General features: G+C 35.8%; 1 protein-coding gene across 1 annotated transcript in view; it reads right to left on the bottom strand.

The window, feature by feature from the left end:
* The window catches only part of SLC12A2 (solute carrier family 12 member 2), a 108,509-nt gene that overhangs the window by 28,644 nt on the left and 53,646 nt on the right, over nt 1-26,219 (bottom strand). The window contains exons 8-16 of the mRNA XM_030317320.1: nt 25,377-25,504; nt 25,196-25,280; nt 21,893-22,044; nt 16,580-16,687; nt 15,403-15,526; nt 14,221-14,322; nt 12,681-12,836; nt 11,298-11,397; nt 144-255 (exon numbers count right to left, since the gene is read on the bottom strand). Of these exons, the coding sequence (XP_030173180.1) occupies nt 144-255; nt 11,298-11,397; nt 12,681-12,836; nt 14,221-14,322; nt 15,403-15,526; nt 16,580-16,687; nt 21,893-22,044; nt 25,196-25,280; nt 25,377-25,504 (1,067 nt within the window). The remainder of the gene's footprint in view (nt 1-143; nt 256-11,297; nt 11,398-12,680; nt 12,837-14,220; nt 14,323-15,402; nt 15,527-16,579; nt 16,688-21,892; nt 22,045-25,195; nt 25,281-25,376; nt 25,505-26,219) is intronic.

The raw sequence follows: 26,219 nt of genomic DNA, 5'->3' as shown, positions 1-26,219 counted from the left end.
AAAATAACTAATTACAAAATGTCTAAAGAAACTCAACAGACTTATTTTGTCAAATTATTTCACATCTAAAAAGTCCCATGAATTACAAATTACATACACAGAGTAAAGGATGTTTTAATATAGAAAACAAAGTGAACACTTACCATATGTACATGACTACAGATCATCAACCCAACATTTTTTGTGAAATCATGAACAAGATGAAGTAAAGCTGGGCGTGAGTTTGGAGCACCTGTCATAACAAGACACTGCGGCCTAATTTAAGATTAAAAAAATAAAACAATATTAGAGTTTAGATTTTGATAACATGCAAAGGTTTTATACTGCTTCTCTAAGAATGTGTTATTACACTAGAATCTCTCCTTTATGTAATTGTTCTCAAGACACAGGCCACAGGATTCTCAACAGAAGATGACTTTCAAGCAGGGTTTCTCAGTACATGAGAAATGCATGAACAAAAACTTCTTGGAACAAGTATCATGCCAAATGATTACACATCACTTGGTAAGATTACACATCAAAATTCTGGTAGGTATTACAGGAAGAAATGACCATGGTAATTAAAATATTCATAACAGGAATCAGAGGAAGATGTCGGCGTAGGAGGACGCTGGGCTCACCGCGTCCTGCTGATCACTTAGATTCCACCCACATCGGCCTAAATAACGCAGAAAACCGACAAAAGACTAGTAGAACGGATTCTCCGGAGCCAAGCATAGACAAGAGGCCCATGGAAGAGGATAGGAAGGGCGGAAAGGGGGTGTGCGCTACACGGACTGGCGGGAGGGAGCCGGGCGGAGGAGGGGCAGCCCGCCCAGCAAAGCAGAGCCCCCAAGTCTGGCTTGCAAAAGTGGAGGAGCCAGACAGAGTGAGTTCTGACAGCCAGCAGGACTTAACATCTGGAATGTTATAAGTCAACAGCTCTGCTCCGAGAGAGAGAGGGCTAGAAGAGGACAACGGGAGGGAGAGTTGTTGAGCCCCAGAGGACAGAGCTCAGCTCAGCGGGAAACAAAGGAGCTGGGAAGCACCATCTCCCTTGCCCATCCCCTAGCCAAAATCCCAAAGGGAAACAGTTCCCATCAGAGAACTTGCTTCACTGCGCAAACACCCAATGCTGTGCTTCTGTGGATCCACCCCTCCGATGGGTCTGCCTCCCTCCCGGTGCTGCAGGGCCCCTCGCGAAGCAGACCACCGAAGGCAAAGCCAACTGAGTCTGCCCCTCCCGCCCCCGTGCACCTTGCAGATCCACCCCGACTAATATGCCAGATCCCATTGAAGCAGCACCACAAGCCTGGCAGTGTGCAAGTAGCCCAGACAGGGGCCACACCACTCCACAGTGAGTTCTGCCCCTGGGACAGGGGAAGATAAGGTACACACCAGTCTGACTGTGGCCCCAGCGGCGGGCTGGGGGCAGACATCAGGTCTGACTGCAGCCCCGCCCACCAACACAAGTTACTCCAGACAGTACAGAGGAAGAGCCCTGCAGTTCCGCGCCACTCCAGGGACTATCCAAAATGATGAAACAGAAGAATTCTCCTCAAAAGAAAGTCCAGGAAGTAGCGACAGCTAACGAACTGATCAAAAACAATTTAAACAATATAAAAGAAAATGAATTTAAAATAATAGTCATAAAATTAATCGCTGGGCTTGAAAAAAGTATAAAGGACAGCAGAGAATCTATTGCTACAGAGATCAAGGACTAAGAAACAGTCAGGAGGAGCTAAAAAATGCTATAAATGAGCTGCAAAATAAAATGGAGGTGACCACAGTTCAGATTGAAGAGGCAGAGGAGAGAATAGGTGAATTAGAAGATAAAATTATGGAAAAAGAGGAAGCTGAGAAAGAGATAAAATATCCAGGAGTATAAGGAGGAGAATTAGAGAAGTGATGCGACAAAACATAATAATATACGCATAATTGGGATTCCAGAGGAGGAAGAGAGAGAGAAAGGTGCTGAAGGTATACTTGAAGAAATCATAGCTGAGAACTTCCCAGATCTGGGGAAGGAAACAGGCAATGAAATCCAAGAGGCACAGAGAACTCCCTTCAGACGTAACTTGAATCAATCTTCTGCATGACATATCATAGTGAAACTGGCAAAATACAAGGATAAAGAGAATATTCTGAAAGCAGCTAGGGATAATCATGCTCTACCATATAAAGGGAGATGGATAAGACTAGTGACGGATCTATCTACTGAAACTTGGCAGGCCAGAAAGGAATGGCAGGAAATCTTCAATGTGATGAACAGAAAAAATATGCAGCCGAGAATCCTTTATCCAGCAAGTCTGTCATTTGGAATAGAAGGAGAGATAAAGATCTCCCCAAACAAACAAAAAATGAAGGAAGTCATCACCACTAAACGAGCCCTACAAGAGATCCTAAGGGGGATCCTGTGAGACAAAGTACCAGAGACATCACTATAAGCATGAAACCTACAGACATCACAATGACTCTAAACCCATATCTTTCAATAAAAACACTGAATGTAAATGGACTAAACGCTCTAACCAAAAGACACAGGGTATCAGAATGGATAAAAAAACAAAACTCATCTATCTGCTGTCTACAAGAGACTCATTTTAGACCTGAGGACACCTTCAGATTGAAAGTGAGGGGATGGATAACTATCTATCATGCTACTGGAAGTCAAAAGAAAGCTGGAGTAGCCATACTTATATCAGACAAACTAGACTTTAAATTAAAGGCTATAACAAGAGATGAAGAAGGGCATTATATAATAATAACAGAGTCTATTCATCAGGAAGAGCTAACAATTATAAATGTCTATGTGCCGAATACGGGAGCCCCCAAATATACAAAACATTTAATCACAAACATAAGCAACCTTATTGATAAGAATATGGTCACTGCAGGGGACTTTAATGTCCCACTTACAGCAATGGATACAACATCTAGACACAAGATCAATAAAGAAACAAGGGCCCTGACTGATACATTGGATCAGATGGACTTGACAGATATATTTAGAAGTCTGTATCCCAAAGCAACAGAATATACTTTCTTCTTGAGTGCACATGGAACATTCTCCAAGAGAGATCACATACTGGATCACAAAACAGCCCTTCATAAGTATACAACAGTTGAGATCATACCATGCATACTTTCAGACCACAATGCTATGAAGCTTGAAATCAATCACAGGAAAAACTCTGGAAAACCTCCAAAAGCATGGAGGTTAAAGAACACCCTACTAAAGAGTGAATGAATCAACCAGGCAATTAGAGAAGAAATTTAAAAATATATGGAAACAACGGAAAATGAAAATACAACAATCCAAATGCTTTGGGATGCAGCAAAGGCAGTCCTGAGAGGAAAATACATTGCAATCCAGGCCTATGTCCAGAAACAAGAAAAATCCCAAATACAAAATCTAACAGCACACCTAAAGGAAATAGAAACAGAACAGCAAAGATACCCCAAACCCGGCAGAAGAAAAGAAATAATAAAGATCAGAGCAGAAATAAACAATATAGAATCTAAAAAAAAACTGTAGAGCAGATCAGTGAAACCAAGAGCTGGTTTTTTGAAAAAATAAATAAAATTGATAAACCTCTAGCCAGGCTTCTCAAAAAGAAAAGGGAGAGGACGTAAATAGATAAAATTATGAATGAAAATGGAATTATTACAATCAATCCCTCAGAAATACAAGCAATTATCAGGGAATACTATGAAAAATTATATGCCAACAAACTGGACAACCTGGAAGAAATGGACAAATTCCTAAACACGCACACACTTCCAAAACTCAAACAGGAAGAAATAGAAAGCTTGAACAGACCCATAACCAGTGGAGAAATTGGATCAGTTATCAAAAATCTCCCAACAAATAGGAGTCCAGGACCAGATGGCTTCCCTGGGGAAGTTTATCAGACATTTAAAGCAGAGATACTACCTATCCTTCTCAAGCTATTCCAAAAAATAGAAAGGGAAGGAAAACTTCCAGACTCATTCTATGAAGCCAGTATTACTTTGATTCCTAAACCAGACAGAGACCCAGTAAAAAAAGAGAACTACAGGCCAATATCCCTGATGAATATGGATGCAAAAATTCTCAATAAGATACTAGCAAATCGAATTCAACAGCATACAAAAAGAATTATTCACCATGATCAAGTGGGATTCATTCCTGGGATGCAGGGTTGGTTCAACATTCATAAATCGATCAACGTGATATATCACATTAATAAAAGAAAAGATAAGAACCATATGATCCTGTCAATCGATGCAGAAAAAGCATTTGACAAAATTCAGCATTCTTTCTTAATAAAAACCCTCGAGAAAGTCGGGATAGAAGGAACATACTTAAACATCATAAAAGCCATTTATGAAAAGCCCACAGCTAATATCATCCTCAATGGGGAAAAACTGAGAGCTTTCTCCCTGAGATCAAGAACACGACAGGGATGTCCACTCTCACCGCTGTTGTTTAACAGTGTTGGAAGTACTAGCATCAGCAATCAGACAACAAAAGGAGATCAAAGGCATCAAAATTGGCAAAGATGAAGTTAAGCTTTCACTTTTTGTAGATGACATGATATTATACATGGAAAATCCAAAAGACTCCACCAAAAGTCTGCTAGAACTGATACATGAATTCAGCAAAGTCGCAGGATAAAAAATCAACGTACAGAAATCAGTTCCACTCTTATACACTAATAATGAAGCAACAGAAAGACAAATAAAGAAACTGATCCCATTCACAATTGTACCAAGAAGCATAAAATACCTAGGAATAAACCTAACCAAAGATGTCAATGATCTGTATGCTGAAAACTATAGAAAGCTTATGAAGGAAATTGAAGAACATATAATGAAATGGAAAAACATTCCATGCTCATGGATTGGAAGAATAAATATTGTTAAAATGTCAATAGTACCCAAAGCTATCTACACATTCAATGCAATCCCAATCAAAATGGATACGGCACTCTTCTCAAAGCTAGAAGAAGCAATCCTAAAATTTGTATGGAACCACAAAAGACCCCGAATAGCCAAAGTAATCTTGAAGAAGAAGACCAAGGGAGGCATCACAATCGCAGACTTTAGTCTCTACTATAAAGCTGTAATAATCATCAAGACAGCATGGTATTGGCCTAAAAACAGACACATAGACCAATGGAATAGAATAGAAACCCCAGAACTAGACCCACAAAAATATGGCCAACTAATCTTTGACAAAGCAGGAAAGAATATCCAATGGAAAAAAGAGAGTCTCTTTAACAAATGGTGCTGGGAGAACTAGACAGCAACATGAAGAAGGATGAAACTAGACCACTTTCTCACACCATTCACAAAAACAAACTCAAAATCGATAAAGGACCTGAATGTGAGACAGGAAACCATCAAAACCCTCGAGGAGAAAGCAGGAAAAGACTTTTCTGACCTTAGCCGCAGCAAGTTCTTACTTGACACATCCCCAAAGGCAAGGGAATTAAAAGCAAAAATGAACTACTGGGACCTTATGAAGATAAAAAGCTTCTGCACAGCAAAGGAAACAACCAACAAAACTAAAAGGCAACCAATGGAATGGGAAAAGAGATTCGCAAATGACATATCGGACAAAGGGCTAGTATCCAAAATCTACAAAAAGCTCACCAAACTCCACACCCGAAAGACAAATAATCCAGTGAAGAAATGGGCAGAAAACATGAATAGACACTTCTCTGAAGAAGACTTCCAGATGGCCAACAGGCACATGAAAAGATGCTCAACGTCGCTCCTCATCAGGGAAATACAGATCAAAACCACACTGAGATACCATCTCACACCAGTCAGAGTGGCCAAAATGAACAAATCAGGAGACTATAGATGCTGGAGAGGATGTGGAGAAACAGGAACCCTCTTGCATTGGTGGTGGGAATACAAACTGGTGCAGCCGCTATGGAAAACAGTGTGGAGGTTCCTCAGAAAATTAAAAATAGACCTACCCTATGACCCAGCAGTAGCACTGCTAGGAATTTACCCAAGGGATACAGGAGTAATGATGCATAGGGGCACTTGTACCCCAATGTTTATAGCAACATTCTCAACAATAGCTAAACTATGGAAAGAGCCTAAATGTCTATCAACTGACGAATGGATAAAGAAATTGTGGTTTATATACACAATGGAATACTAAGTGGCAATGAGAAAGAATGAAATATGGTCCTTTGTAGCAACGTGGATGGAACTGGAGAGTGTTACGCTCAGTGAAATAAGTCATACAGAGAAGGACAGATTCCATATGCTTTCACTCCTGTGTGGATCCTGAGAAACTTAACAGAAGACCCTGGGGGAGGGGAAGAAAAAAAAAAAGAGGTTAGGGAGAGAGGCAAAGCATATGAGACTCTTAAAAACTGAGAACAAACTGAGGGTTGATGGGGGGTAGGAAGGAGGGGAGGGTGGGTAATGGGTATTGAGGAGGGCACCTTTTGGGATGAGCACTGGATGTTGTATGGAAACCAATTTGACAATAAATTTCACATTAAAAAAAATCATCTAAAAAAGAAAATGAATCACTCCTTAAAAAAAAAATATATATATATATATATATACATATATATATATGTAACAATTTTTTACTTGTAAAGGTAATAAACATCCCAGTTCTTTCAAAGAGTTCCAAAACTTCCGAAGAGCTTGGCCTTCCTTTCATGTACAAAACAGGTCATCTTCCTTCTTAGTTTGATCCTATCATAATGATTTCTACTTCGTAATATCAGCCCTTTCTAATCTAGCTTACTTTTAATGATGGCTGTTCTATCAGTAAAATCATCTATGGTTGATTTGAAGGTTTCTATTTGAAGTAAAAGTTTTGATTCTAAATTATGGTGGAAATCAAACTTAAATTCAACTGCCCTTGTAAACACAAAACAGTGGCATGACTTTCATATATTCTTAATTCTTTATTTTAACTGAAAAGAAATGGAAATCAATGTTATTTAATGTAAAAATATTTAAGTATCCATTTTATAAGTTCAAACATTAGCAAAGATTCTTTAAAACAATAATTTATATGATTAAAACAAACGTTAAGAAAAAGGAAATAGACTAAAATTTCTGACATAATCACTAAATTGGTAGGGTAGTTCCTAACTTCATAAAGTAAGCATGAGAACTTGAATAAAGACTACAAAAACCAAAGCAAACCAAAATAACTAACGTATTCAGAATTTTAGCAAGCTATCTGAAAAAACCAATTCTGTCTGGGAGAAGGGCGTTGGAGTGATCAAACAAGAAATCAGCCTGTACGACCCAGATTGCTAATAGTTCAGTCTATCTGAGCTTTAGCAGATTAAAAAGCTCCTCAGCTAGAAATTACACAATTCCTATCCTTCCTGGTAGCTTACCACTGACCCTGTGAGTGGCTTACAGCCCATATAAGGAAGCTGGCTGCCCTCCATACTTTGTTTCCCTTTCCTGTAAGCCACACACCATGGATGTGCTGATGACTCTGACCACATGGACAAAAACACCTCCTAGGAAACAGCAGACTGACAAGATACAAAGAATGTGGGACCTGAGTGACCAAGTGCAGCAAATCTGCCTTCCATGAACCATCCATCCATCTGCTTCTGGACTACCACGTAATATGGATGCTTGTCTTATGTAACCACTCTATTTACCAACTTTCCTTAACTGTAGTTTAACCTACACTCTAACATAATCTAGAGTTGCAATTCAAGAACTGGTAGCCCCTATCTTCACTACATGGTAAATATACCACAAAGGCTTACTTCAGTAGAGTTGTATCATAAAAGCATCAAAAAAGCAGGATACAAAATATATTAGGGATGAGACTGAGTAACAATGACAGAGGGCAAATATCTACCTTTGTTTTAATTCCTTCCTCAAAACAGTCCATTGTATAAAGGGATTTTTAAGGAAAAAAAAAAAAGGAACAGGAGAAAACACAGTAGTATGGAGATACTGAAAGCTAGAAAGGAGAGGGAAAAAACAACAAAAGATAGGCCCCATATTAGGAAGAGGCTAAATCCTAAAGCCTAAGAGAAAGCTGTGAAGCTACCTGATTTGACACCTAAAAATCACCAGTGCCTACAAGTTAGAAGCAGTGGGTGCCTCTGGAAGTGGCACGAACCATGTATTAAAGAAACTGAAGTAAGAAGCACTGGTTGCAACTTTGCATAAGAAACAACTAGAAAGAACCAAATCATCTTCATTACCATCATGAACACATTTCTGTGTCCTTCCCCAATCCTGCCAGGCTAAGGCTTATTTGCTAAAAAGGGGCTCAAAACCACAATGAGGTATCAATTCATAACACTCAGAATGGCTCTTACCAAAAAGACAAGAAGTAAGTGTTGGTGAGGATGTGGAGAAAAGGCACCCCTCACGCACTGGTGTTTTACATGAGTCAAGATATGGAGGCAACCTAAGTGTTCAGTGACAGATGAATAAATAAAGAATACATGGTATATATACAACAAAATATTACTTGGCCGTAAAAAATAACGAAATCTTGCCATTGTGACAACATGAATGAACCTAGAAGATATTATACTAAGGGAGTTAAGCCAGACAGGGAAAGACAAATACCACATGATTTCACTTACATGTGGAGTATAAAAACCAAAAGAGAAAACAAACAAGAAAGAGATGAAAAGACTCACAAATATAGAGAAGAAATCAATACAACAACAACAAAAAGAAAAACAGACTCATAAATATAAACAAACTGATGGCCACCAAAGTGGAGGGGATTGGGGGGATGAGCAAAATGGGTTAAGGAGATTAAGAGGTATAAAACTTACAGTTTCAAGTCTTGGGGATGAAAAGTGTATCACTGGGAATAGTCAAAAATACTGTAATATACTTATCATGACAAGCATTTCATAATGTGTATAATTGTTAAATCACTATGTAGTCTACCTATAACTTTAGAATTTAAGTTTTAAATTTTATTTATTTTAAGTAAGCTCTACACCCAACACAGGGCTTGAACTGATGAATGACCCCGAGATCGAGAGCTACATGCTCTAACAAGTGAGGCAGCCAGGCATCCCTAAAACTAATTTAATATTGTATGTCAACTATACTTTAATGAAAACATTTTTGGTCTGTGACACACTAGCAACAACTGAGAGCAGAAGCAGCTACTTTAATCAGGGGAGGAATGGAGAAAACATTTACATACTGAATCCTGAGACCTTCAATCTCCTCTCCCACTTGACTCTCAGAACTCAGTAGCCATGACTGTCATCAACAAGCAAAAAATTAAAAGATTCCTTTCTGTGAAATCTAATTGTAAAAAAAACAATCTTCAAGATGACTTAAATTTCTCAAAGAACCAGCAAAGCCACATTCATCTCCATTAAGGGCTTCAATGACAAGCTCCAAGCACCAATGCAGAATTTCCCTGGCCAAGGACCACAGTTACTTCACACAAGGCTAAATCTAAGCACCCAAGCTAAAAGACAGGAAACAGAGAGAAAGACATTTCAAGAAACAGAAACTACAAGGTGGAGAAAACCACATCTTTAGCTAAGTTTGGTGAAGGCTGAGACAGTGATATGTATAAAATTAAATAAGAAAAGAAAAGGAAAAAAATTGGTTCCAGAGAAAACAAGAAAGCTGTACAAGGAAAGAAAAAGGAGTCATAATTACCACGTGGCTCAGCTATGAATCATTTTAAAAAGTCATAAAAATATAAAAACCTAATCAAAATAATGACATAAAAATATATTGTGAGGATGGGACAAAGGGAAGAGTGCATGTGTGTGGTGGGCACATGTGGGTGAAGGATGTCAATTAAATTTAATTAAAATTAAATTAAAAATCAAAAAGTACAGCAAGACAACTCTAATGTTGGGGAATATCAAGTAATTACTAAATCAATCAGCTAAGAGTTGAAAGAGGTTGCCTGTGGTATGACACAAACAGGGACATGGAAAGTCAGGCAACTATGGATTTTCATGATTTTCTTCTGTTTCTCTCAGCTATGTTCATGTGTAATTCTGATAAAGATTTAAGAAGCCATACTGGAATAAAATACATCTTTTCAATGTTCCCATTAGTATAACAAAGCAAAGCAAAAGGTATTCATTGATGGCAAATTAACTCTGAGTCTTGGTCATACTTTCAGTTCCGTAATACAATTTTTTACACAAAGGGAGGATTTCTATTTTCAGCCATACTTGGCATCAACTATTCAAAATGCACTAAAATTAAAGTTTTCCGCCCAGGGCTCTCATTGCTTTTTCTTTTCCCAATTTCTCTCTACTCCAAAGCTGAACATCTGTGGTCTCTGGAAACTTTTCATTCTAGAAAAAAAGAGATGGGGGCAGGATCCAAAAAGTAACAGAAAAATACATAAAGACTTTTCCTACTGGGAGAAAACTGGTAGAGCAATTCTTTTCTGTCACTCATTCACTCCTTAGGATTTCTTTTTGGTTTATTGACAGGCATGGAACACCTCTTCATTATTCAGAAGCCACTGAGATGTGATTACTCATGAATACACAAAGTCAACTGCTTACAGCCAGGCTTAACTGAACAGTATGAGAAAGACTATTTAGATCAATTTTTAAAAAAATGGCAAGCCTACTTTCCACAAAATGCAAAATCTATAATTTCTAAGAATCCACATAGGGAAATAATGAGATTTGTTGATTTAGAGGGATATGTATCAGTAGCACTTTAATAACTGAATTCCATCAATTGTTAGAAGCAGGCTGAATTAAGGAATAGTTTTTATTTTTATTTTTTAAGGAATAGTTTTTAAATTGATGATTAATACACTACTATAAAATACAAAGTCACTTATTGAGTAAAACAGTATAAATGTTAAGACATTGATTCTTTATCATCAAAACTGGATTCCAGAAGTCAATAACGAGAGAAAAAAGCAACTAACATGAAAATAGTGCTTTAGTATAATTACAAAATAGGGTATGTCAAAAATCCCTAAGAAGCTCATACTTTGTAGTTGTACAGTGGTTACTGAACTTCGCTGGCCACAAGGGGAAGAAACTATTCACTTTATGACAGCTACCATTTAAAAGCCTTCAAATGAGAGACTTCTGACACTTTTAGTTTTGTAACATTTTTGTAAATCAGATAATTCACCTCTTTATCAATTTTTGATAACCAAAAAATCTTACTACCCTGGTTTTTGAACACATGGCCCATCCAAAGTCCAGCCAAAACAAAAACGAATATTCTGTGCTTTTAGGAAACTTCTCAAGAAATATCAGCAGATGAAAATGTTACCGAACAGTAAGTCAAGAAGTGAGTGGAACCTAACACAGATGCTTCTATGTCACCTTACCGCTTACCTGAAGTTTTTCACGTGGTCTTCCACCCCTGAAAGACGAATCGAATGCTGCAGGGCATTTAGGTAAGTCAGAGCTTGTGTAGAGGATCCCCAGTTCACGTCTGTGGGAAGACAGGGTACACACAGCAACACATCAGTATTAACCAACGATCAAGAACCAGTTTGAGGCACAGAGAAGTAAATGATGCTCTGTTTAAAAAAACAAATGCTAAAATAAACCAATGTACTGACAATGCTCAAGAGTGCAAGTGCATGGCATGACACTGTGATAATACTAATCTGAACTGGAACTGCATTTAAAGAACAAGTACAGTTCAGAAAAGACTAAGGTGATGAGGCTAGAGACACGCTGTGCATGCAACTCAACAAAGTTCCACAAATAATTTTAAGATTATTGTTTATATAGCCAGAGGCCTAATGGGAAAGAGGCTGATCTCTGATGGAAAGATTTCAAAACTGTGAAATTACCATTCATAGAACTTAATAGTTTGTTATTGGAACAGGAAAATTTCACACTCTGCATTGAGTAAACAGCCTGGACACCAAATAGGACTTTAGAAATTTGTTATTTTAGAGAAATAATTGTTTCTAAGATGGCTAAAACATTACCTTCTTTGTCCATTTCATTTCTAAAGCCAGCACTCTAATCCAAAACCTCCCTGCATCATATCTGGATTGCAAAATGCTTCCTCACAGTTTCAGATGACGACACTGCAGCTACTCTTGCATTTCTTCCTAACTTAGTCGAATGGGGCCAAAACTTGTCAAACTTTTCTCACTGGCTCCTCCCTCAGTGTTACAGTTACCACACTACACTGGACCAATCCCAATACACCTAAGGATCATCATCTTATGTAGAGATACACCCAAGAGTTACCAACACGACACGTTCTGGGAAATCTTTAACCCCAGTTAGAACATGTTTGTCAAATGTTCCCTGCTATATGGTGAACTAACGGAAAGATACCACATCTTTCTAATATACCGTCCATTCCGTGCAATTTACTCCAACAGGTGCTAAGACCACAGTACTAACACGTATGCTTATTAGGCTAACAGCTATTACAAGAGCTATTCTACGAAGTCTAATCCTTCCAAGGAAAATTTTAAAATACATTGAGGGTCACCCAAATGTTAGTAATACAAATGTGTCATTTTTCTGTAAGTAGGATTAGTTAAATTTACGGGCAAGTATGAAATTACATAGAATAAAAAGTCTTGTGGTAATTATTTCACTAAGACTACATATATCTGGAAATGAGAAGTATTTTAGGTTTTACACAAAGCACCTTTCAAGTACACAGAAGATGAAGCTTAGACAGGAAAAGTAACAAAGAACTTCGAAGTGTCTTGTGGCTTGAAACAATAATAAAAGAGTACTAACCTGGTTTTTTGTAGGTCACATAAATATACAGCCCAAGGACTATGACATATGTTAACAATGCAGCCCACCAGTTAATGACAAACATCACTATGCAGCAAAGAATAGCTCCAATAAGTGATATCCACATGTTGTAGTATTTGAATGCAGGACGCCATCCTAACAATTACAAACAAAACAGGTACATAAAAGTCAGTGAAATACCTTATCTGCTTTAGACAATGGAACATATGTGTGCACAAAATAACTTTCTTTGTGGTTGCTTTAAATATTCAGTATAAGGCTAACATATAAAAGTAGATTCATGGAGCATTACTGAGCACAATGAACTTTCACAATTTTTGAAGGCCATGAAGAAAGCACATGTATTTAATTCTACTTTATTCTATGCATCAACCTATCTTAGTGAATACAAAAAAACTACAAAAGATTGAGAGGAAGTTTCAAGTTGAGTCTTTACAAGTGTGGCTTTATGTTTTGGATTTTACCATGAAACATATGCATATTCTAATGCATATACAAAAGAGTTCAAACAAAATTTTCTGGAAAACTTAATTCATCTACTTGCTAGAAAAATTAACAGTTGGGTGTAGACTTCCCATTTGATGAAGTATTTATAAATTAAGTTCACTCTAAAAAAAATGCTCAAGACCATGTTTTCAACTTTTCATTCCATAGCCAAAAATATTATTTAAAAATCATTTCAATAAATTTCATATTCTTTTCTTAAATTAAACTTTTAATTGTGAAATTATTGCAGATTCCCACAAAGTTGTGAGAAAGAATCCAGAGAAATTCTGGGGACTTTTTACCTAAGTTTCCCGCAATGATAACACCTTGCAAAATCACACAATAACACAACTAAGACACTGATATTAATAAAGACAAAGAACAGTCCAATATAAGCATCCCTTGTGTTATCCTTTTACAACCACACATACCCATCTCTAAAATTTATATTCTTAAAGGAAAGACTGAAGCTAAGATGTGTGTGTCCCAACTTCCATACTTTATCTTCCCTATTCTGAGAGAATTTGAGACCCTTAGAAGGAAAATTGCCTTTGTTCCTTCATTCTTTCCCTGATGTCCAGCTGTTGTTATGGTTTATAATAAAAAGTCCTCGATGAAAGCATATGGGGCAGTTTTTCAGTTCCCAGAGACCATTTAAAACAGAACTCCACAGAACTTACTGTGTTAAAAATATTTTTCTGGGCATGTTAGCTTTATCATAACCATGTTCTTAGAACTTAAATGGAAAGCAGTTAAATAAATAATAAAAACAGGGAGAAAATAATTCTTTCATAGTATTAGTCAGAATTGGAGATCAATACTATCTTAAATGGTTCTAAGAAACAGTAAACTACCAGTAAACTTCATGACAAAGAGATCTTTGAAGACTCACTTGACTCTAGAGTAAAGGTGGACTGAGCATTAATCGGTTAATCACTCACAACACCATCTTTTAAAATGTGAAGTTTTATTATTTTCTCTAAAGTCAAAGACATTAATGCATTCACAGAACTTTAAGAAAATGTAAGATCACCTGGAGATTTTGCAAGTGAGGCATGGAACACCGAAAAATTGATCAAAGCATACGATGCAAGGAAGAAGTTAGAGATAATTGGAGCGATAACATTCAGTTCAGCTGCAAGAGACACATGAGGTGTATTTAAGGACACACTATACACATTTTTTAACTTTTTAAAACATGAAATTATTTTAAGCCTTTAGATGATAGATAGATATACCCCTATATCCACACTTCAGATTTAATGAGTACATATATTTTGCCACATGTACTTCATATACTTTCAGACATCGACCCTTGGGTCCACAGTTGAACCCTTTCCACCTCATTCTTCCAAAGTTGCCCTATTTTTCCAGTGACATTATATAGTTTTACTAAACACATATATAGTCCACAAGTTTTATGCAGTACTGTTTTGGGTATTTTCAAAGTCAGACAAATACCATATTTATCATTTTGCAATTTGGTTACATTTATTATATTTGAGACTCATTCATACTGATATGTGGAGATAAAGCGTATTCATTATCTTTACTCTTTGATAATAGTCTGCAGTTTCATTCTTCTGTTAGTAGGTATTCAAGTTGCTTTCCTTTTCTATTATAAATAATGACACTAAAAACATCTTTGGATATGGTTCTTTGGATATACATGCAAGTTTCTAGACTACTTAAAAGAACTGCTGGACTGTGAGAACCTTTACAAAACATTAGTGATTTATTCTCCAAAGTAGCCATACTGAAGAGATACCTAGCAGCATTACATGAGAGTTAGTTTCCATACTTTCTGGTCTAATTCAGACTTTTAATAAAAGTCCACTATCATCTTCAGCAGTGGAAGACTCATTTAACTCACTTGTGATCAGAGGTAAAAGTGCCCAAAAGTAGCTCAGGGGAGGCTCTACCTTCAGGAGGGCACTAAAACCCTTTCTCGTACACTGTCATTTTATTTGTTTCAGGGACAAGAACCTAGGAGTTCCCTCTGATGGAGACTTAGTGATGGTAATAATTTTCGCAGGTATGTACTGAGCACTATAATTTATAGTATTTTCTACACACACTTTCATTTAATCACAAAAACACTAACTTAGTTTACTAGGCAAATTAAGGTTTTCTTCATAATTTAATAATTCAATGTTCAGGGTTCACACTATAAATGTTACAAAATCTGTATTAGCACATCATTTGTATGACTAACCAATTAAGATGAATCCAAGGGCAATTAAGAATGTTAAGATGTAGCCACGAAGAGGTTCATTATTTTTCCCATAACCTTTAGCAAACATCTGGAAAGCTGGGTAGATGTTGTCCTTACATAGAGCCTAGTGAAGAAAGGCAAATATTAGAGGAAATATAATGAAATTAGACAAACAGACTTCCTTACAGTTATAATATGTGTAAGTGTATAATACTGTATAATACTGTATAAACATATAATACTGTAAAATTTCAGACACAGGATTAGAACACAAGATTTCTACTTCTTGATCCTCTTTCTTCCCACTGTGTCACACTGCTTTACCTAACAAACGATAAAGGAGACCAAACATTTCAAGTATCAAAAGGTAGTTGGTAGAGAATACCGCTGAAGTTTTTATCTACCTTAACCCCCTCCCCACGCTGAAACTCTTTTATGAAGATAAATGGCAGAGAAGCAGGCATACAAATAAATCTGAAAATTTGAGGAGTATGACATAGGTGTGACCTACATCAAAAAAAAAAAAGTCTAAATCCTAGACTTAAAGCAAATAAAAATCCTTATTATAAAACTTAACCACTTTTCTTAAAACTCTACTAAAAACTATTTTAAGAGATATATTCTACATTGACCCTACTCACTGGCTACAACTATAATATCAGGAACAAGGCTGCAGAACAACATCCTATTCAGTGTCAGCTGTTTGCTTAATGCTCATTAAAGGGAGATAAGATGTGCCTCATTTATCATCCTGAGTAGCTAACACAATGTGTGGCATATAGTAGGCATTCAAATGTTCATAAATCAAAACATAAAGGCTGTCATCATGCAAGAGGGCACAAGGTCCTTTAATTCTTTCAACTTATACTTGGACTGCATTCCTTATTCTTAGTAAGACATTATAAAAAATTTGTGCAATGAGAGTAAGTTGAAAAAACAAAACTCCATCACCATTTACAGAAAGACAACTTGACTATACCTTCACAGTAGGTAAATGCACTAATGTTTATATAACGAGAAACATTCACAAAATTAAAGATACCTGTCTTGAGATGTGTGTGTATATATCATACACATATAAAGGCAAACAAATGATTTGAAAAAGTTAAGAATCCCAAAGTGAAATATATTACCATAACTTCCCTTTCAATAAAGCTTGTACTATGAAAATACCTACCTGAAATATTTTGGGAGCACTCACAAGGGATGCTAATGCAGAAGAAAGAGTAGCTGAGAAGATACCTGCAGAAATTAATGGTGCGAATCCTGACACCATGCTCATTACCTTAAAAAAGGCGAAAATTAAGTGTTACAAACAAGTCAAGAAAGAACAAAACACTATATATCATTATTATGCTAATGAAGGAGACTAACAGTCAGGGCAGGGGGATATGATAATAACAAGCAGTAATAATGGTTATGTGCATTACAAATTTCTAAAACATATTTACCAGTAGCGTTCACCTTGAATCTTTTTATTTGGTAAAATTTCAGACACACAGCAGACAGAAGAGCATAATGAACCACCAAGTATTTATCACCTGCTTTCAACAATGATCAGCTCAGGACGAATCTCACATCATTGTGAATCAAACCCCAGACATCACTTAATAAACAAATATATAAATATTTCACCATGTACCTCTAATGGGTAAGAACTTTTAAGAACTCTAACTACAAAGCCACCGTCAGAATTTAAAAAGTAGTTCCTTAACATCACCAAACAGCCTATCACCATTCAAGTTCTCCAAGTTGTCCATCTTTTCTTGCCTTTTTAAATAGTTTAAACCAAAATCCACAAAAAGACCACATATTAAATTTGGTTGATACGTCTCTTAAAGTCTTTTTCAATCAGCAGGTTCACTGCTTTCCTTTACATTTTACTATTAAGTCATTGTCTCAGAGAAGCCTCACACTTCTGGATTTCACTGACTGCATCTCCAACTTGTGGTATGTAACCCGCTGCTCTCACCTCTCTATTTCTAGTGAACTGACATATCTAGACAGTGCATCAGGATGAAGTACAAGTTCTGTGGCAAGAGTATTTCAAGATGGTGCACTTCCATCAAGAAGGTTGTTTTTTCTTTCTTTTCTTTTCTTTCTCAAGAAGGTTGCTTTTTCTGTCTTTTCTTTCCTTGCTCCCTCCCTTTCTATCAGATTGGTATTGTAGTTATGTTTTCTCTTTTTTAAAAAGAGACCTCAACTTTCGGAACCTAATGTGGAGATATTTCTACCTGAAAGGACGTAAGTCTATGATGTGTCTTTAAATAATGTGGGAAGTAGGAAGTTATAAATAAAACAAAGTCAGCCAAGCACTGGTGATTAATAAAATCTCATAAAGTACATTACACTGCTTTCTCTATCTTTGTACATGTTCAAAAATTTCCCTAATGAAGTTTAAAAAAAAAAATGGATTGATCACTTAGATCATGAGAAGACAACCAGATAAATCCAAACTGAGGGGCAAAAAACAAAGTAACATGCCTGGACTCTTTAAAATAACAACACCCTGGAAGATTAAAACAGGCAGGCTGGAAACTCCTAGATTAAAGGATTTTAAAAGAACATGATAACTCAATGCCATACGTAACCTAGATTGGATTTTGGATCTAAGAAAAATACCTATAAGGGACATTACTGGAGCAAGTGGGGAAAATGAAGATGGATGATATATTTAAGTAACAGTATTTCAACAACAACGAATTCCTGAAGTGGGCTAACTATACTGTGCCCATATAGAATATTTCAAAGAGCTCAAACTGATGGGCATTTTATGGTGTGTATAATTTGTTTTCACATATTTGAGAAGAAAGAGACTATACATATATACAAAGGTAAAGGCCTGGGGCAAAACATAAACACCTAGTAAATTTAAGTGAAGGGGTAGGTATAGAGGTATTCATTGCACTGCTCCTCCCACATCTTTGAAAACTGTGAAAAGACCGAGGTGGAAAATTGTCTGGAGGACTCAGGTACTGTCAACTTGACCCATCCATTATAAGTTCCACCAGTAGTGAATGATGATCATTACCTAGATTCATTACTTCCCTAGTAGAGATTTGCTTTTCATTTATAGTGACCAAGACCATGCCAACTAAGAAGAAGGAGACAAGGAAATATGGTTTTAAGGTATTTGTGACTATTTTGCCCTTGACTGTAATTTTATACTTTAAACCAGATGTAAAGTTAGCTATAGTCATGATCCCGGGCCATAATGCATACATCTGGTTTCATGTGTTGATAATTCCACCTCTTTTCACCTAAGTAGCTCTCCCTGTATCTTTCAAAAGACTTAGTATTAAAAATGAAGAATACATTAAAGTGGTTAAAAAAATATTAGCATTGACCTCTGTAAGCATTTCAGAGAGAAAAAAATCTTAAACAAATGATTTTCTATTCGGCCCTTTAGTCAAATTTTGGTAGTTAGATATATGCCGTATGTTTTTCACAATCACTATGTTTCACGGTCGTTAATACTAGATTAGCAGTGCAACTCCTGTCTTTGGGGAAGGAGATTATAAAGGACAGATAAGATGGACCAGGATAAAAATGAACAGACTTGATTTCTGCTATATATACTTTTCAAATCCAAAATTGTGTGCCTGTCCATCATGACCCCAAAGGTAAGTGCAAAGACAGGAGTTAAAGGAAGAAAAAAAGCAAAGTACAGAGAAAGTGATACTTTGCTGGATTAAGGCAAAACAGACACCACAAGCATTACATATAACTATAACCTTTCATCTGTCAATTTTGAGGGAAAAATCACGTTTCCTCTTCTTCTATCACCTCTGAAGGGAGGTAAATAATGCTCCACACTTAGCATCTAGAAACGCTATCCTTCTAAAATTTGCTGAGTTTCCTATTTTCTACTTACATATTTACTCAATAACCTCTGCATTTCCCACCATTTTATGATAAAATATGAATAGCAAGGATAATGATAATGAATGTAAATAATGGTAACATCAGTGTTGTCCACAATACATGATGGAAACAAAGATGACAAAAATAAAGGTCTTATCTCTAGTAAGAGAAAAAAAACAAAAGTCAAGATTTTTCTATGGGGGAAATATATGTGTATGTGTTGATGATTTGAGGTTCAAGAAAATCTTCATGGAACTGGGTTTCCTTGATTAAAGGAGTATTTGCACATATAAAAAGAAAAAAAGTAGGTGCATTCCAAGCAGAATGAAGTGCCAAAAAAAAAAAAAAAAAAGGAAAAGACTAGGAGAAGCATGTGTGCATGTATATATGCAAAAATATGCAACCACATGGGTTCAGTGTGGATAGAAGGCAGTGGGACATAAGACTGGTTATGAAGGGTTTTGACTGACAGTAAAAAGGCTCACACTTTATTTACTAAGCAATGGTGAGTCAGTGGTTTCAGAAGACATTAAAATGTAGAAATACATTAAGAAACCTACGACTATATATGTAAAAATCAAAATTTAAGACAAAATGATCCAAGTCATTTTTCTTCCTGAAGTATGAAAAGACAAAGACATGCACAATGGCATTATCAAGTGTGGTTTTGGGTGGATTGCATCATCAAACTCCAACTTACATGCTTGTTACTTATGTTCTGTGTACCATTCTTCATTCTCTAAATGGTGAGTTTACGCTTTTACAGGATTTTTTTGTTTCACTTTACAAAGCATTTTTAAAATTTTTGAAGATTTATTTAGTTGTATAAGCAAAGCAGCTTTACATAAACCAAGCTGCTCTTTGCTTTACTGAGTCCATACTAGACTTGATAAAGACAACACACTTTTGTATTTTAAGGCAACAACACAGAAATCTGATTGGCATTTTCAGTCACTGGGCAGAGATCAACATTTGAGCCTTTCATACACAATATCAATGTCAGAATTGGCCTGGATCATTAGCTGGATATGAATACTTTCTTTCATGCCTACGACTATGCCTAGTCTTGTGACTAGAAAAAAACAAACTTCTATTATATAATTGGGTTCAATATTTCTAAACACTGAAAATGTAGACAATTGCTTGAAACCACAAAAAATAAAAATAACGCCATTAAAATGTTACATTTTATTACAAAATTTCATTATTCTACATGAAATTTATACTGTCCTAAAATACAATAAATCATCAATTATTGTTTATTATAATTACACTAAACTGTAAAAACACCAGGAAACAAAATTTTTAGTTTTTCCTTTCAGTATAATCTTCTGTTTGTAAAAACCCATATATTTTACAAAAATTTCATTTTACCTTTAGAACCTTGTAGAGATAATAATAAAAGGAAGAAGAAATGATATCCTCCAAGTTCTGGACAAGTAGTGTTATCTTTTACACAGTTCATATGTTTTAAAAGGTCACAAACTTTCAAACATCCATTAAGAACTTAATTCTGGGGGTGCCTGGGTGGCTCAGTCAGTTAAGCATCTGACTCTTGATTTTGTCTCAGGTCACGATCTAACAGTTCATGAGGTCAAGCCCCATGTCAGGATCCTCACTCACAATGCAGAGCCTTCTTGGGATTCTCTCTGCCCTTCCCCTGATCTCTCTGTCTAAAAAATAAGTAAGTAAACAACAACAACAAAAATATAATTCTGTTGTTCAATGGTAGTTTAGCACACTAGGACTATATGGGCCTTATCTAACTAAATAACACTACTGATACTCATAATTTTTTTAAAAGGGATTTTATATATAAAGCAATTATGTAGACACCTCTAATTAGAAAAACAAACTCATTTGAACAAATGTGGATTTAAAAAACTCAAACTAACATCAAATACTTGCGCAAATCTAACAAAACACTTATAGGACTTGTATTCTGAAAACTACACAATGCTGATGAAGGAAACCAAAGACCTAAATAAATGGAGTAATAGACTGTGTTCATGGATTCTAACACTCAATAGAGTGAATATGTCATTCTCCCTAAATTGATATACAAGTTTAAAGCAGTTCGTAACAAAATCCCACCAAGACTTTTTTCAGATAAACATAAGATTACTCTAGAATTTTTATAGAAAAGCAAAAAGAACTAAGATAACTAAAACCATTTTGAAAAAGGATAAAGTGGTAGATATCAATCTACTTGACTTTAAGACTTATTATGTAACTACTCTAGTCAAGAATGTATGGTACTAGTGGATGGATAGATGCAAACATCAATAGAACACAATAGAGAACCTAGAAATAGACCCAAGAAATATGACCATGTGTGAGATGCTTGTTTTCTGAAACTATACACCATACATACGTACTATATATTGTACCCTAATATAGAAGTGTTACCCTTGGGAGCCCTTTTGCTCTTGAAGAGCTTCAGATTTTACCCTTTCAAAATTTTTCTATTTGCCCAATTAGTTATCTACAGACTTTTCCAACAGATATCTGGGTAGAAAATAACAATAGCCCTCCCTTCTAAGTTAGTGCTGGAATCTCAATGCCCAAATTTGATAGCAGTCTAACCTCTACATAAATGTCTGCATAATATAAATATGATGCTCACCTGGAAATTGTTCATTAGGCCATAGGAACAAGGGCTGGTTTCACAGGATGAAAAGTCGAAGTTTAATTTGCAGGCTGCAGAAGTACAGTTTGTTAGCTCTGTTACAATAGTGTCATTAACGTTCCCAGTAGCATCTCGAACAACACAAGAACCTGAAGTGCAAGGTACAATAATAACAAGTAAGATAGCTCAAATTTATATTCATTTCAAAATTACATATATCCATAAAGCAAATTATGGTACTGAATATATACTTGTTAAAAGTACTGACATTTTCACCATTTACTTTCATAGCATTTATAGTTTACAAAGATTTACCTGTAATAGAATTTAAAAAGCATCATGATCCCCAATATTTTAATGAATCAAAACATTATTAAAAACTAGTATTTTGCAAATACACAATTAAAAACCCTGTACATATGGTTGTGGAAAATGATAACAAGCAAAACCATTTTTAGGTCTATTTGGTAAGATGTCCTTAAGCAAATATAAACACATTGTGTTGAAAGAGTTACAAATGGGAGAAATGTTTTCCTGCTCCAAGTATTTTATATTTGAAACATGCCAAAGATCAGATTTCAGGTAATATCAAACTTCTGTGAAGGAAAGCAATGTGAATATCAATGAATTATAATTCTGTTTAAACCTCTGGCTCAAGTAAGTCTACCCTGATATTAAGAAAATACATGATTATTGGAGAATTGATTAAAAATAACTTGTGGGGCGGAATGAACGGGTATAGGTGAAACAAGATTAACCACACATTGTTAATTCTTGATAACTTCATTGAAACTGGGTGATAGTTGATTAGAAAAAGCTCTCTACTCTTGTGCAAAATTAAAAACTTCTATAATACGACATTTAAAAAACTTTATTGATAAAAAAGCATTTCATTATTTGGAATAACATATGATGTGTACCTATCGGCAATTACCATTCCTTAGACTTCATATATTTTTACTTTTGAAGCACTTTAGCACTCCTGTCTCATCACATATGAAGTAAAAATAATAAACAGTGTAGCCTAAAGTGAACAACAAACAGAAACTTAAGTTTGAAAGGAAGAACATTTTAATGATTAGACAGCCTACATCAAGTCCTTTTTGTCCTCAATTTCTTAATCTAACTCTCAGAATAGTGTTTGCAAAACCATGTTTCCTTAAAGGTGCTTGTGAAACCATTTGGGTGAGGGGAGAAAAGAAGCTTGTCTACCCTTTGTAAAGCATGTATGCTTTTAAGTGTTTCATATTCTGATGTTCTACATGGAAGTGATTGGGTGAAAAAAGGTTCCATTACTTTGAACTAGTTACACAACCACTGATGTAGGCTGGTCAGGGAGAACAGACACTCCAAGGGCTAACGTGGACAGAATGAAAGGAGTATGATGGCCAACAGCGTTAGGGGGTAACATACAAACAGAAACCATTTATTTGCTGTAACTATTTTCCAATTTGAAACATAACCAGTTATATAAACCTTTCTTTAAATTAAAACTAAATTTTCTTGTGCCAAGAACTTTCAGGGGAACACAATAATATTTTGCTAAGCTTATATATATAATTGATTTGTTTTTTCTAAATGAATTTCAGAGATTTGCACATATACAGACTTGGAAGAATAAATGAAATCCAACTCCTTTACTAAATGTGAATTTAGCCCACCATGATAGCATTATTAGCATTTCCAATTCTTTTTTAGTGAAGTTTCAAAATTACATTTAGGCCAATTAACAGGAGAGTTTATAAAAAGAGTTCTGTCATTACTTCACAACGTATCACCAAATATGTGACAAAATACAATTTTCTTGGAGTGAGCAGGTGGCTCAGTTGGTTGAGTGTCCAACTTCGGCTCACGTCATCATCTCATGGCTCATGGGAATGTCATGATCTCATGGTTTGTGGGAACAAACCCCAGATCAGGCTTTGCATTAACAGCGCAGGGACTGCTTCAGATTCCCTGCCTCCGTCTCTCACTGCCCCTCCCCTACTCATGTTCTCTCAAAAATAAATACACATTTAAAAAATTTTTCTTACCGAAATACTATGAAAACCTTATACTCTGTGGTCTATGATTTTGGAGTTTGATTCTTCAGACTGGTTTTAAACTAAAGCTTTATTCTTATAATATACTTCAGAGATTTAACTGGAAAACTTGAGTCTAGACATTAAAACAAGGCTTACAATTCAAGAATATATGTGTTCTGGGTAAAGTATATAGTTTCACCAAAGTGTAGTAAACGCAATACAATTTATCTATAGTCACTACATGTAAATTACAGGCAAATCAATATTTACCTTTTTTTCTGGATTAGTATATATTTTTTTTTTTAATTTTTTTTTTCAACGTTTATTTATTTTTGGGACAGAGAGAGACAGAGCATGAACGGGGGAGGGGCAGAGAGAGAGGGAGACACAGAATCGGAAGCAGGCTCCAGGCTCTGAGCCATCAGCCCAGAGCCTGACGCGGGGCTCGAACTCACGGACCGCGAGATCGTGACCTGGCTGAAGTCGGACGCTTAACCGACTGCGCCACCCAGGCGCCCCTCTGGATTAGTATATTTTAAAGAACCTACTTTACTAACATTCTTTAAAGAATTCATTATAAAACAAAACAAAATCTCTCTTTGCCAACAAAACACTTCTTGAAATCAAGTGTCAGTTATCCTTGGTAAGGAAATCTCTAAACTTTCAGTCTTGTGCAAAACAGTGATTTAGAGACTGGTTGACCACTTAAGTCCTTTCAAGTTCTAAAATGCCATGATTTCATGAATGTAATAAAAGATTTAAAACCATTTTCATTCAATTTAGTATGTCCTGTTTACCAGAATCATTTTTTTATGACAGAAAATGCCAAATGCTGTTTAAATGTCTTGAAACAATCTTCATACGTAGTAAGATTAACATGCAAATATAAAATAATGACCATAAGCAAAAATATTAAAAATTTTACAAAGATCACAAAGTAAAATTCACTTACTTCTACACCACTGTATTACATTTTCTATAAACTGTAGCTCAGTGAAATTTAAGTTTGCAAATAAGACTACATAATTTTCTAATTTACTTTAATAAAAATCTTAGAGGAAAAAACAATAGAGCATCTGGTAGTTTAGCTAATGCCTATAAAACCATTACCAGTTTATTTAAAACTCTTTCTGAATTAAAATATGCAACTCTAAACCTTCTTACTGAAATATTTCTTAATTTAAAAGTTAGAAATATAAATGTCATGGAAATAAATACTTAAAGTGTGTACATCATGAAATTTCTGAAACACATAAAAAACTATATGGTTATTTACCTACGGATACTGCAATTCCTATGTAAACCACTGTAGTAATTAAAATGGCTAAGAGTGTTCCTTTGGGTATGGCTGACTGAGGATCCTAGAAGGCAAGAAAAAAAATTTAAGTCTACCTTTAAAAATAATATACATCTACGGTTTTTTATACAGAAGTGATCCAGTACCTTGTAATACTTACCGCAAGATCACCTGAGATATTTGCTCCGGCAAGAATCCCAGTTGCGGCAGGGAAAAAGATGGCAAATACAGAAAAGAAAGTCTCTTCCTCCCGAAAATCTGGTCCAAAGTTCTCATTAAATATTTCAGCTATGGAGAACAAAATGTCTTTGGCAATTAATGGAAAGCAGATTGCACCATTATAATTTAGGTCAAGTCTGAGCGATACATATGCACGATCCCTCGCTTTTTTTCAGTTCAAGTCACTGGTAAATTCTTGAATACCTCCTAGGTGAAGTCTGGCATTCCTCTTTTCTTATATGAGGGAACAGTTTACAATCAAAATGATGATTTGACTTCGGTCATGCCTATTAGTCCATATACCTTACTAATTATGTTTCAAGCACCTCTACCTTGATTGGTATCACTAGTCCAGATGTCAATCAAAGCATGGATAAACTTCTTAATGTCTGGGGTCAGTCAAGGAAACAAGAAAGGAGGTAGAAAAACATCATACTAACATGGAACCATTTTTTTCTTACATCTAACCTACACACTATCTGTATAGCTTTCTCTACTTCCTAGTGCTGACCTGTTTATGCTTCGATGCTGAATTATTCATCAGGCTTCCACAGAATTTTAGCTAAAGCAAACTAGGTAAAGTCCCTTTCCATTGTAACAATAATTAAAGCTTTAACTAGTCCTGCTGTTTGCATCTATTATGATGGGCCGTGACAATGAAATAACCCACTAACTGTCATTTAACCATCCACCCATCCACCAGTATCTGAGTGTGTGCCATACGCCAGGTCCTCTGCTAGAGCCATCTGGTAGCTCACTACCTTAGTAACATGAATGGCAAGAC

Source organism: Lynx canadensis, chromosome A1 (assembly GCF_007474595.2).
Source record: "Lynx canadensis isolate LIC74 chromosome A1, mLynCan4.pri.v2, whole genome shotgun sequence".
Lineage (NCBI taxonomy): Eukaryota > Metazoa > Chordata > Mammalia > Carnivora > Felidae > Lynx > Lynx canadensis.
This window is presented reverse-complemented; position numbering and strand designations above follow the sequence as displayed.